The sequence below is a fragment of the Staurois parvus genome, unplaced genomic scaffold (assembly GCF_062004578.1).
Source record: "Staurois parvus isolate SC_StPar_1 unplaced genomic scaffold, SC_StPar_1.0 ptg000056l, whole genome shotgun sequence".
Lineage (NCBI taxonomy): Eukaryota > Metazoa > Chordata > Amphibia > Anura > Ranidae > Staurois > Staurois parvus.
In genome coordinates, this window is record NW_028317852.1 from 2,588,102 (window position 1) to 2,602,747 (window position 14,646).

At 43.3% G+C, this 14,646-nt stretch overlaps 1 protein-coding gene across 2 annotated transcripts in view; it reads right to left on the reverse strand.

Moving 5' to 3' along the window:
* SIRT2 (sirtuin 2) overlaps positions 1–173 on the reverse strand; it is a 58,996-nt gene extending 58,823 nt beyond the window's left edge. For both annotated transcript variants that reach the window (XM_089668230.1, XM_089668223.1), the window contains exon 1: positions 99–173. In XM_089668230.1, the coding sequence (XP_089524356.1) occupies positions 99–108 (10 nt within the window). In that variant the 5' untranslated portion in view covers positions 109–173. The remainder of the gene's footprint in view (positions 1–98) is intronic.
* Positions 174–14,646: the final 14,473 nt, after the last annotated feature.

Below are 14,646 nucleotides of genomic sequence, written 5' to 3' on the forward strand. Positions count from 1 at the left end.
CATGGGTGACAACGTTCCTGAGGGCTCCCCTGCAAGACACATACAGAGAAAGGAGAGGAGGAGGGGAGACAACAACAAGCCTCTAGTCACTCTACTACCTGCAGCCATGAAGACTCCAGCTGCTTCCCGAGTCAAGCAGACAACTACAGGTCATGTGACTAGCATACGCCCGCCTCCGCTCCAACCTCATTGGTGGGACACAAGACAGCTGTGGTTGGCTGGTGACAGAACGCTGGTGACAGGCTCTGTTGTGATCTTATCCACTCACCTCCGTCCGTGCGCAGCTACAGATCCAGGCAGGAATCTGCTCTTGTCTTTGTTTCAGATCGTTTAAAAAAAGGAAAATACGACTGAGAATGTGTCACCCCTTTTGGCACATAGATAAATATTGTTACTTTATATAGATGAGGCATTGGATGGTTTGTCACCTTCGTGCTGCAGAACTCCCCACTACAGTTCTGTAATTCTTACATTAGAAATAAAGGCAAACATTTTTTCCAATATAGATAAAGTAAAATAGATTTATAACCCATGTGAGAGTATTTTTGTCATCTGCGTTCCATTAGATTTTTCTTCACTTCCTGTCCCATAGCTAAAAAAGGAAAGGAGTTGAGATTATTATACAGGATTTATATAGTTCCAACAGTTTGCACAGCGCTTTCCAAAATGAAGGTAGACATTACAGTTACATTACAATTCGGCAGTGGGATGCGTGCCATTCCGGGTGACACCTACCGCACGGGGTGATACCGGACCCGCTCCACGAAAAGGTAAGTTGTAAAGCAAGCCGACGATCCCCGCAGGATGGATCCGATCCATCCTGTGGGGATCGTCGGCTTGCTTTACAACTTACCTTTTCGTGGAGCGGGTCCGGTGTCACCCCGTATAGGTTGCATGCCAAAAATCCCCTCAAAATGGATCAGATCTGCGGATTGGGGAGCATAATGGATCAGACTCTGATCCATTACCCTCAATCTGCAGATCCGAACCATCCTGCAGGGATCGTCGGCATGCAACCTATACGGAGCAACACCGGACCCGCTCCACGAAAAGGTAAGTTGTAAAGAAAGTCAACGATCCCCGCAGGATGGATCGGGTCTGCGGATTGGGGAGTATAATGGATCGGAGTCCGATCCATTATGCTCAGTTCGCAGATCCGATCCATTCTGTGGGGATCATCGGAGGGGGTGTCACCAAGTGTTATTGCACTGGGTGACACCAACCCTAGGGACGCCCCTGCAATTTGGTACAAGAGAAAACAGAGAGCCCTGCTCGTTAGGGATTACAATCTAGGAGATCCCTCCAAAATGTAGGAATCCCTGGGTGTCAACATTGGAAGATTCCCCTCTATTACTGAAAAGTGAAAGCTTGTGAGCTGCTATGTGAATGGTAATTGACACTAAGTGCTAATTATGAATAGCCTGCACCTAACACATACTCATACTAGTGTGCCAACCAATACTATTTAACATAAATGTGCCACGCTTCACTAAGAATGCTCAGAATAAATAAATAATAAGTGCAACCAGGTGCTGATGTAGATATCGAGGGACAAAATAAATATATATGTGAACCAATATCAGTTTTCAAAACCAATATGCATATACGTGTTATGAACAAAAACCAAAATACCAAAAATAATGTCCATATCAAAAGATATAATAAATGAAAATTATATAAGAGAGTCCATATATATGTGCTTCTTCAGTCATGCCTAGTTCCTTTTAGAATAAAATATCCCGTGCTTCTTAATTAATTTTTTTGTGTGAAAAAACTTGCATTTATTGTGCTCCCCCACCAGATGTGCTCTCACCTCAAGTATATATCCAAACCGTTAAGTGAGGTCATATCACGCTTGTGTCCCTTTAAATGGGCCAAAATGGATGGGATGGTATCCTGCTTTTTGGGGTCCTTCTCCACTCAAACGATAGGTTCCCCTTTCACAGGTGATTAATATAGAGGAATAATCAAATCATAGTGTATTATTCTTTAAAACTGTTTTATTAATAAAAGTAATGCACTCACATACTCTGTATAAAAATTGCTTTGTGCACAAAATTTGTCCTCTGGATTTTTTTCAATGGTGAATATCCTAAAGTATCCAGCTGGTGTCAGTAGGGAACCATCAAGCTTCGTGACGTCAAAGCCCCTCCCCTACGTGTTACGCCAGCAGTCACGTGGCTTCATCAGGGAAAATGTTATGGTGACAACCCATCATTTGGGATTCTCTGTTTTACTCTTGGTAATAATGGCAAACAGGACAAATAAAGAGGGTGAATCTCCCTAACAGAGGCACAGACAGCAAAAAAACCACCTGCCAGGATCTAAAACTTAAAAAAAAAAAAAGTTTTTCCTTTAGTTATTCTTTACCAATAAAAATCTATTATTTGTTTCCTTCAGGCTGTTAAATAGGCGCAAAAAAACTGAACAATCCATGTCTGATTCCACAAAATGATCAAACTGGACATTGATCAAGCAAGACAAAAAAGGCATGGCCGAGTGATGAATAACGGTTTGGACCCATTATGATTGGTACAGGATCAATCTTCTGTGTTTTTAGTGCCCTTACAGGTAAATCAATTGTAATGGACAGCACAGTGGCTAAGTGGTTAGAACTTCCACTAGGGTCATTGGTTCGGATCCCAACCACGCTACCACCTGCCTGGAGTTTGCATGTTTTCCCTGTGCCTGTGTGGCTTTCCTTTGGGAAGTCTGGTTTCCTCCCAAACTACAAAGACATGCTGGTGGGTAATTGGCTCCTGTCAAAATTGGCCCTAGTATGTGTATGTATGAATGTGAGTTAGGGACCTAAGATTGTAAGCTCTTTGAGGGTTAGGGACTGATGTGAATGTACAATATACAGCAGGTAAAATAAGTATTGAACACGTCACCATTTTTCTAGGTAAATATATTTCAAAGGTGCTATCGACATGCAATTTTCATCACATGTCAGTAACAACCCATGCAATCCTTAAAGAAACCAAAACAAAAAAGTTCAGAAATTAAGTTATGTGCAATAAAATGGAATGACACAGGGAAAAAGTATTGAAGAAAGGGAGGTGCAAAAAGGCATGGATGCCAAGACACCAGCTGCAATCTATCAGTAATTATTATTATTATTATTATTACTACGAGTTTATATAGCGCCAAAGGGTTTGCTCAGCGCTGTACAATAGGGTAATTAGAACGCAATCCTGCCCCTTGTCACTGCAAATTAATATCAGCTGGTTCAACTGATGGCGATTGAAAAGGTGTCTCATCACCAAGGTGTCACACAAGAAACATCTCATGAGGTGTAAAAGCAAAGAGCTCTCTCAAGACCTTCGCAACCTTATTGTGGCAAAAAATACTGATTGCATTGGTTACAGGAGAATTTCTAATCTTCTGAATGTTCCAGTGAGCACTGTTGGGGCCATAATCTGGAAGTGGATAGAACATCATATCACCATAAACCAGCCACGAGCAGGTGCCCCTCACAAGATTTCTGACAGAAAAGTGAAAAAAATCATCAAAAGAGCTGTCCAAGAGCCAAGGACAGAGAGTTTCAGAAAGACCTGGAATTAGCAGGTACAATTGTTTCAAAGAAAACAATAAGTAATGCACTCAACCGCCATGGTCTGTGTGCACACTCACCACATAAGACTCCACTGCAGAAGAAAAAGCATGTTGAAGCTCATGTAAAGTTTGCTGCACAACATTTAGACAAGCCTGTAAGATACTGGGAGAATATAGTCTGGTCAGATGAGACCAAAATTTAACTCTTTGGATGCCATAATACACACCATTTTTGGAGGTCAAATGGCACTGCACATCTCCCCAAAAACACCATACCAACAGTGAGGTCTGGAGGTGGGAATAGCATGGTGTGGGGCTGTTTTTCAGCATACAGTACTGGCAAACTTTGTATCATTAAAGGAAGGATGAATAGAAAAATGTACCAAGACATTCTTGATAAAAATCTGCCATCTACCAGGATGCTGAAGATGAAACAAGGGTGGACATTTCAACAAGACAATGATCCCAAACACAAAGCCATGGAAACTCTCAATTGGTTTCAAAAAAAGAAAATAAAGCTGCTAGAATGGCCCAGCCAATCACCTGAATTGAATACAATAGAAAATCTATTAAAAGTGAATTCTTACTGACTTGCTCAAAAATGCATGGAAAATACATGTACTTTTCTGTGCATTTAAAATGAAATTTATATAATTTTTTTCACAAAAATAGAGCTTTCTTTTGGTGGTATTAGATCACCATTGGGTTATTAATTTGTTACTATAAAAACAAAAAAAGACCTAAAATTTTGAAATAAAAATAAAAAACAATATTTTTTACTTTCTGCTATAAAGCATACCCAATCAAACATAAAAAATCTAATTTCTTCATAAATATAGGCCAAAATGTATTTTTAAAAAAATTATATAAAGTTTGTTTGGGTATAGCATTGCATGGCCACGCAAATACCAGCTAAAGTAGTGCAGTGCTACTGTAGATAGCAAAAAATGGCCCGGCCATGAAGGGGGAAAAACCTTCTAGAGCTGAAGTGGTTAACATCCAAAAAGTCAGAAAAAAATGCAGCATGATTTATATATGAGAAAGGCTAAGGGCTCATGCAAAGGCATGCTGGATAAAGAGTCAACTGCATACATGCAATGACATTGTGCCACCCTAATGCTGAACATTCACATGATTGAACATACACTGAGGACACTGGCCGCAGTGTCTCCCACACCATTTACTGTTTGAGGCCGCTTCAGTTTGCCTAATTGGAGACATGGACCTGGATTCATGTCAGTTGGCATCCTTCTTAAGTGCAGTCTGTTCCTTTCAAATGGAAATTGCAGCATTTACCAGAAAATCCTGTTTTTGATCTGTTTGCCTGCAGTTCAAATCCACCTCTGTAAGACCTGAGGAGGTTGCAGAAATGCAACACAAAGTAGGTCCAGCAAAACACTGGTCATGGACTCCACACCATTGAAGTCAATAGGAATTTGGAAACCTGCATTTAATGTTGCTAAAGCTGGCCATATGCAGGAATACAACACCTGTCTACATGAGCCTTTAAAAAAGTAACTCTGTGCAGGGGGCGGACTGACAACTCATGGGGCCCCTGTGTCCTTGCCCAAACTCAAAAAAGCCTATGGAAAAGGTACCAGGGGCATCTCATGGGGCCCCCTACTGACCCCGGGCTCTCGGGCAGACTGGTCAGTCCACCCCTGACTCTGTGTTATCCTAAATACTGCATGCTAATTCCATGCTTATATGATGTGTGTGTTTGTGAATTTTGATTTTAAAAAATGACATTGAGGACCCATGGGACACTTATAATGCTGTTTTATTTGCTAAGATTGTTTGTGATTGATTGCCATTCCACTGTTCTGTATTGACATTGTATGTACTATGATTGTATGTACAGATTTCTCTCCTCTTCTTTTATGTTATGTTTACCTATGCAACTTGCAACTTGGGCAGACTGACAACTCATGGGGCCCCCGGGCAATAGGGGATCATGGGGCCCCTGTGTCTTTGCCCAAACTCAAAAAAGCCTATGAAAAAGGTACCAGGGGCATCTCAAGGGGCCCCCTACTGACCCCAGGCCCTCGGGCAGTGCCCGAGTTTCCAAATGGTCAGTCCGCTCAGAATCTTAGCAATAACAACTATGATTTTAGAATAAAGCTCTGTAACACACACTGTCACCACAGACAGGTATGTTCAGAGATGTATACTACAGTAGCACTCTGTAAGAGACAGCGATTCTTTTGGATGGCATTAAAAGCCTTAGAGACAATTCCAACACTTTTCAAAATAGGGTTTAATAATGAAAAGGTCAAAATGGTGAAAATCATTTTTTACAGAAAAAGGGTGCTACACGGAAACAAAGAGACAATAAAGCAACAGAGAAATAAAAAGGAGTTGAAAATGAAGAATACTTACATCCTGGTTTCAGAAAAGTCCAGTGCATGAGCAAAAATGATACAGTGGCTCTCAGAAGTCCTGTTAGGTGTTCCTTGGTTTGATGTTAAAACGAAAGCTGTCAAAGTGTCCTGACAGAACTGTCAACATAGAGCAGCGGCACTCTGTAGGCTGTCCATGCTGTTAATCAATGTGGGGCTCATTGTATGTACACACTAGACCTCTTGTAACACTGCATGACTGGGATGTTAAGTCTAACTCTAAATTATATGGTCGACGGCTCTGTAGAAGATTATACGCTCTGTGTGTATCCTGGAGATATTCTTTAGGGTGTGTAACTCCACATATCTCCCATCTTCTGCCAGCATGTATATGTTATGTTGTTCCCGATTTCTTTTTGTATGTCATTATGATTATTATTATAATCTCTTTGATGGATAACTAAATAAATCATACTGTTAAAAAAAGTGTGCTGGCATTTCCCTTTTCAGTGGTATCAAGCTGACAGAGGCCATCTGACCAATTAAGCAACTGAAGGGTGGTTGGTGGGATGTCCCAGATACAGTTTTCTATAAGTATTCATATCTCTGAATATCTGCAGGGTACAGCCGGCTACCCTGCATATTATTGTACAGCATGAAATTATCTTCAAAATGGATATAGATATGAAAAGTCTCAGATATCTATTTCTCATAGGAGGCATGCAGAGGCCCAATCCACTCTAGTACCTCCCAGCATAGGGGTGTTTGGGTTCAAAATGCTACCCAATAACTGATGAAGGTGAATATGACTGTATTCTGGCTATATGGTAATTTCAGAAGTTATGAAATATAATAGGATAATAATTGCTTCTACTGAGAGACAGATATGTGAGTTCTACAGACTTCCAACTAAGGTATTTATGACCCAATGTCTGTTAATTCTTCTAGTCATTAAAGAGGCTAAGTCATACACTTTTATGGGCCCTAAAATGTGTATTGGGGGTTAGATTCTGCTAGTCCTATTAACAGATGGATAAGAGGTGTCTGGCATCAGTTAACAGTTGTGTATTGTATAAACTGAAGGAAGGAGGGGGGAAAGGTCACCGTGGCTATGCCTTCTTATGACAAAATGGCATGGGGGACTTGTGGCATGAACAAAATGGCTGCTACACAGCTATTTGTGTGCCAGGTACACATGACTATTACACTACCCTGCAGTCCAAAAAATGCAACAAAGTAGCTCCTGTACTCTTTTTTGGAGCCAACTTTGGCACGTTTTTGGACAGCATGATTTGGGGCATTTTCATGCCTTTTCTCATTATTCTTGTTATACAGGATTTATATAGCGCCAACAGTTTGCACAGCGCTTTACAATATAAGGGAGAAAGTACAATTACAATACATTTCAGTACAGAAGGAATGTGAGGGCCCTGCTCGTGGAGCTTACAATCTATAGGAAGAGGGAGATGATACAAAAGGTGCTAGCTGCGGTGATGATCTAGTGGAAGTGATTCAAGTACAGTTCTTAGGTGAAGGTGAGGGTAGGCTTCCCTGAAGAAGTGAGTTTTCAAAGATCGCCTAAAGGCAGACAGGGTGGGGGCTGATCGGACATGCTGTGGTAGGGAGTTCCAGAGGATGGGAGAGGCTCTGGAGAAGTCCTGAAGGCATGGGAGGAGGTGATGAGGGAGCTAGAGAGGAGGATATCTTGGGTGGAGCAAAGTGGGCGATTTGGCCGATATCTGTGGATGAGGTCGGTGATGTAGCTAGGGGCAGTGTTGTGGATGGCTTTGTAAGCTGTGGTTAGTATTTTGAATTTTATACATTGGGTTAGTGGAAGCCAGTGAAGGGATTGACAGAGAGGGGCAGCAGTCGTTGATCGGTTGGTAAGGTGTATGAGTCTAGCAGCAGCATTCATAATAGACTGAAGGGGGGATAGCCTGTGTAACGGTAGACCAGTGAGGAGGGAGTTGCAGTAATCAAGGTGGGATATAACCAAGGCGTGGATGAGTTGTTTTGTGGTGTCATTGGTCAGGAAGGGGCGGATTTTAGAAATGTTTCGGAGGTTGAGGCGGCAGGATTTTGTCAGTGAGTGGATGTGGGGCCCAAAGGAGAGGTCGGAGTCTAGGATTACGCCTAGCACCTTGGCATGAGGGGAAGGACCAATGGTTCTGCTGTTGATCTTAATGGTAAAGTCGTGAGTGGGGGATCGGGGAGGAGGAAATATTACAAGCTCAGTTTTTGAAAGATTGAGTTTGAGGTAGTGATGTGACATCCATGCTGATATGTCGCTTAGTAGATTTGTGATACTTGAGGAGATTGAGGGGGTGAGCTGGGGATTGGAGAGATAGATCTGGGTGTCATCAGCATAGAGGTGGTATTGGAAGCCATGGGAGGTTATCAGTTGGCCCTTGGGGTACCCCAACAGAAAGGGGAAGAGGAGCGGAGGAGGAGGAGTTGTATGGGACACTGAAAGTGCACTGAGAAAGGTAAGAAGAGAACCAGGAGAGAGCAGAGTCATGGAGGCTGATGGAGTGGAGTTTACTGAGGAGGAGCGGGTGGTCGACTGTGTCAAAGGCAGTGGAAAGGTCAAGGAGTATGAGTATGGAGTAATGGCCTTTGGTTTTAGCAGTTAGTAGGTCATTAGTGAGTTTTAGTAGGGCGGTTTCTGTGGAATGTTGTCGGCGGAAGCCAGACTGTCAAGAAGGTTATTGTCGGTGAGGTAGCAGTTCATACGGTTGTGGACACGCCGCTCGAGAAGCTTGGAGGCAAATGGGAACAGGGAGATGGGTCTTAAGTTGTTCAAACAGGTGGGGTCCAGCCAGGGTTTTTTGAGAATGGGGGTAACCAGTGCATGTTTGAGTGGGGAGGGAAAGGTGCCCATGGAGAGTGAGAGGTTGAAGATGTGGGTTAGAGAGTTTAGGAGAGAGCAGGAAGGAAGCTGCAATAGTCATGAGGGGACAGGATCCAGGGGACAGCTGGTGAAGTGGGCCATGGAAAGGAGATCGGTAACTTCCTTGGTGGTAACAGGGTCAAAGGAGGAGAGTGTTGAGTTTGGTGTTGGGCCTGGTATGTTGGTTAGAGGAGGAAGCTTGACACTAGAGATCTCATCATGAATTGTGTCGATCTTCTTCTTGAAATGACTGGCAATCTCCTGTGCAGTAAGTTGGTGGGCGGAGGCAGTGGGGGGGTGGAGTAAGGAATTAAGGGTAGAGAAGAGTTGACAAGGATTGGATGAGAGGGTCTTGATGAGGGTGTTATAGTAGGTTTGCTTAGCAGCGTGGAGGCTGGAGTTGTATTTAAAAAGAGCAGATTTGTAGAAGGTAAAGTCTGTAAAGTCAGGTATTTAGTTTTACGCCATGCTCGCTCAAGAGTGCGGCTGCGTCTCTTGAGACTTCTAGTGTCATCTGTTTGCCAGGGTTGAGACAGGCGAGGCCTGGTTCTGCGTGTAGAAAGAGGAGCAAGAGCGTCCAGGGAGGATGATAGATAGTTGTTGTAGGCAGATGTGGCCAGCTCTGGGCAGGACAGGGGTGCAATTTCATCATAGAGGCGCTCAGTAGTGGAGTGAAGAAGGTCAGGGCTGAGGTGATGGAGGTTTCTACAAGTGACGGTTTGCTGGTTGGAGGCCAGAGAGGTAGGAGGCAGGGAGAGTGTGAAGCTGATAAAGTTGTGATCAGAGAGAAGAAAAGGGGTGTTACAGAGGTTACAGGGAGTGCATAGGTGGGTGAATACAAGGTCAAGGCTGTTGCCATTGGAGTGGGTGGTGGATTGTGACCATTGTGTTAGGTTAAAAGAGGAAGTTAGGTTGAGTAGTTAGAGGTGGCAGGAGTGGCATTGACTGGGATGAGACAAAATGCCCGTTTTGGGGGCCGTTAGGAGTTAATGGTACCCAAATGTGCATTTTGCAGTAACTGGGGGCCATTAGGAGTTAATGGTACCACACTGTGCAGTTTGCAGTAATTTTAGTGCAATTCTGATTCAAATGCGCTAATTTGTGAATGGAGCCAAAAAGAAATGTAATGCTAGAAAATAACAATTCTGGGTTTAACCAATAATTTTTGGCATTTACAGTAAATTCTAAATGTTTTTCATATTTGGGAGCATATCAGAGGTTTGTCCATTGCCTAAATACATTGTTTTAGAAGGTGCCCCTCAGAAATTTGAGAGGTATTGTCACTTGTGCCAAGTAAAGCATTTTTCAGTGGTACCCGGGAGATCAATAGTCACATGTCAACAAAATTATCTGAAATTTCTCATTAAAACATAACTGTAGTAAACCCCCTGTGATGAAGTGACAAAACATATCGGGACGTGGCTCCGTGGCGACCTAAGGTGACATCAGGACCGGAATCAGAAGTAACTCGGTAATGTGATCTGAGGAGGGCTGCTGTTAGGACACACGGGGCCCACTAAAGCCAACCTGACATGGCCCCCCCTTTCCACTCTCCATCCTGAAGGATCCTATTGTGTGCTGCAGCTGCCAGTGGAAAGGAAAGGAGGGAATACTTCAGCACTATGGGGGTGGGGGCACACAGGGGGGCAAGGGCAGTAGGGGTAAACATATGGTGCAAAGGGAGGGTGAAGGGTGCAGCAATTACGGGAAACGATCCCCTGTATGTCTCTCCCTGCAAAAGCCAGCAGAAGGGAAAGGAGACAAAGCCAGTTTTTAGCTGCCGCAGAGAGAGCCATACAGGGGATCAATTCCAGTAATTGCCCTCCCACTGTGCCAATCACCTACCCTGCTCACATTTGATTCACCCAGCTTCCTGGGCCCCCCTGCTGGCCTGGGCCCCGTACAGAAGGACTGGTGGCACCCCCTTATCCATAGTCCTGGATCCGGGTAATCCGGAGGTGATGAGACAACACTGCATTATCAGTATGCCTGACTTCTATCCACGCGTTAATAGAGATGAGCGCATTAATGATTTTAATTTTGTGACTTTTCACTTTTAATAAAGCATTTTACTTTGGTTACTGTACCATCAGAGGCATCTTTTTCTTTCTCATGCTGATGATACACTGTAGATTGGATTGAGGAGTATAGTGGAGAACAGCTATCAGAGAGCAGATGGGGAATTTTTAAAGCCAGCTACGCCAACCATGAGAATGGGAGGCATGACGATTTGCTGAGTGTTTGTCCATAAGGGAGAGAAGCTTGAATAAGCACAAACGGTGTTTTGGTGGAGAGAAGTAGTTTTGGGAAGGAATGAAGCACCTCTTTTCACAGAGATGGACAATCATTATAAGGACTTTTTTTCATACACTTTGGTATTATTATATCACGGCTCTACTGGGAAATGGACACTTTGCACTTTATTGGTTATAGCTTTAGTAAAGTACTAAATAATAATCTTGTCTTTGGTGTAGTGAGTTTACCAGATAAATGCTTAAAGTGGTAATAAAGTGGACAGCAGCACCAGCGCCGCGGGGACAACCAGAATCAGGTGGAAGGAAGAGGATGTGGACATCAAGAGGAATAACATAAGGTAAGTCTTTACTCTAGCATTAAGGGAAAGAAATGCAAATAATATCACTTTAATGTAGAGAAGGTTGCTGATCTCTGGTTTAAAGGCGTTTTACGTGTTCTACTGTGTATTCCTATAATCTGTTGTACAGATTTATATAACATAGCTCCACTAAAATCTTCAATTTGGGAGTGAGATTTACAGAAAAACACACAGTTACTGAAAATATAAACTAAAAAATGTGTGCTCAATTTCTAATATAAATAAAAAATGTACCTCACCTTTTTTCATCCCATGTATACATGAACTGCTAGATGAAGAAGACATACAGTTTGTGATTGTGACTGTATGGTGCTGTTTGCAAGTATGCAAAATCTTCTTATATTTAATCTGATTACTGCTGAGTGACTTAGAGCATTCAGCCTGCTGTGCATAGCATTCATTTTAAAGAAATCTATGTTAATTCATTAGACACACTGAACTTTTCTTACAGCACATTCTCACAATAGTTTTTATTGCCTTTTGCTATAAATTCGCCTTTTTTAAAAAAAAAGGAAAAAAAAAAAAAGACATTCCCCCACTTTGAGGGTTCATTCACATGGCCACTAAGGGACCATGCAATAAAGTTCAGGTGTTTTTCTCCACCCAGGAGCCAGTGGTGCTGCGTACAGTTGCCCTATAGACAAAAATAGGCAGCCGGCATTCAGGACTTCATGTCTATGGAGCTGTGGTTCTTGGGAAATGCGACAGAAACCTTATATGCATCCCTGTTCCAGGTCAGAGGTTTAAAATATTGACCCAAAGCTTCAGTTAAAAGTTAAGAGTGCTTTTAGTGGACCTCAATGTCCTTCCCCAGCATTTCTGTAAAACTATAAACTCACACATCCCTTCTATGTCAAAATCTAAACAGTGCAGCCTACTCCACATGTAGCTTACTCTGCATGGCGAAGGTTTACAATCGCTTGAAGCCTCAATGGGCTATTTTCGAGGCAGGTTTGAACATTTTTTGCAGTATAGACCTTAAAGCGGAGCTCCACCCAAAAGGGCAAGTTCTGCTTGAATGCTGTGTCCCCCGCTCCCCTTTAAGGATTGGCACCTTTGGCAGGTACCCGCTCCCACTTCCGCTCCCGATTGCCTAGGCAATCGGAAGCGGAAGTTGTCCTCCCTCCCCATAATCTTCTGGGACACATGACAGGTCCCAGAAGTCTATGGGGCCATTCACAAAGCGCAGTGCTTCTCGCACATGCACAGTGGGCACCCGGGTGCCCACACTAAAGATTCCAGTGCCAGGGAGAGAAGACAGCCGGTGAAAACAGCAGTGGTGAGGACACTACTGGTCCGAGGGACAGGTAAGTGGCTGTATGTTAAAAGTCAGCAGCAACAGTTTTTGTAGCTGCTGACTTTTATTTTTTGTTTTTCAGCAGGAACTCCACTTTAATGGGAGTGCCTAAAAATGCTTGAATCAGTAGTAGTAGTAGTCATAAAGTAGTTGTACACTCTTACATACTGTACCCACTGAAGTGACTAGCCTCAGTTGATACACAAAGATGAAACAAATCCCCTTACATACTGTACGTTGTACTTATTTATCTGCTGCCCTCTCTTCTCTACAGCTGTTCAAAGTACAGAATTTAGACATTTCTCCAAAAGGCAGGGGGCAGGGATCTGATGTTACACATGGCACATCATAGAGCAAGGAGCTGAGTGTAATTTGAGACCTGAGTTGAGGGAATAGACCCACCCTGAAACTGAAACCGCCTGAAAATTGCTCTGACAAGGTTTGAATGCAGCCAAAGGCTGTAATGATGTACAGGCAGCACAGTGAAGATCTTGGTGAAGAAAGGACAGGTGAGTAATATGTTTGTTGGGAATGTTGCGGAATTGAGATCAATTGTCAAAAATCAATCTCATTCTGTCAATCAAATTCTTGCAAAATTATTCTGCCACCAATAATCATGCTTATATGGTTTATCTCAATAAGAAGGGGGTGAAAGTGTCCGGTATGGAAGTGATTAGAATATAAAGGAAAACAGGACAGTTACAATACAGTTCAATACAAGAGGGTTAGGAGGACCCTGCTCATAAGAGCCTACAATCTAATAGGGTGGGGCAAGTGGCACAAAACGTAATAACTGTGAAGCATGTGCTGATGGAGAAAATACAAAACAAATTTGCTTTTAGGTGGAGGCCAAACATTTTTATTTTTTAATTGATTCTCGCCTCAAGTCCATAGTGCAGTGAGCAAAAAAGAAACACCAAAGTGAACAAAAGAAATGCATATGGACATACTCCAAAAAAAGTGCAGCAGGGTGTGTCAAATGGTCTCCTACTGAAGAAGAAGGACCCACCGATTATCCAGCCAATTACTCATTGGAGCACAAGTTCAGACACAACTGAATACTTTGAATACCCAATCACGTGCCAGAGAGAAAAAAACACAGGATTTTGTATTGCACATGATGGAAATCGGTGACCACATGCAACTACATGAGATTAAAGCGGAGTTCCAGTTGATTAAAAAAAAAAAAAAGTCAGCAGCTACAAAAAGTGTAGCTGCTGACTTTTAAAATACAGACACTTACCTGTCCCTCGGTCCATCGATGTCCTCACCACCGCTGGTTTCACTGGTCGTCTTCTCTCCCTGGTGCCGGCATCTTCAGTGTGGGCACCCAGCTGTGACAGCTTGCGGCTTCACTGCGCATGTGCGAGAAGCACTGTGCTTTGGGAATGGCCCCATAGTCTTCTGGGACCTGTCACATGTCCCAGAAGACTATGGGGAGGGAGGGAGGACAACTTCTGCTTCTGATTTCCTAGTCGATTGCAGCGAAAGTGGGAGCGGGTACCTGTCAAATTCGGGTACACGCTCCCCAAAGGTGCCTGTCCTTAACGGGGAGTGGGGTACAAAGCCTTAAAGTGGAAGTAAACCCACTTTGTATTTTTTACCTACAGGTAAGCTTACAATACAATTTACCTGTAGGTAAAATGAATATCTCCTAAATGTGCACCGTTTAGGAAATATTTGCTCTTTTTGTCCTCTGGCGCATGCGCTCTGAAGGAACTGCATACCCTTGCCGTTCCTTCAGAGCACTGTGCCGTGCCCAGGGGCGGACTGACCATTTGGAAACTCGGGCACCACCCAAGGGTCAGTAGGGGGCCCCATGAGATGCCCCTGGTACCTTTTTCATAAGCTTTTTTGAGTTTGGGCAAGGACACAGGGGCCCCATGATCCCCTATTGCCCGGGGGCCCCATGAGTTGTCAGTCCGCCCCTGGCTGTGCCCCGAGACTCCAG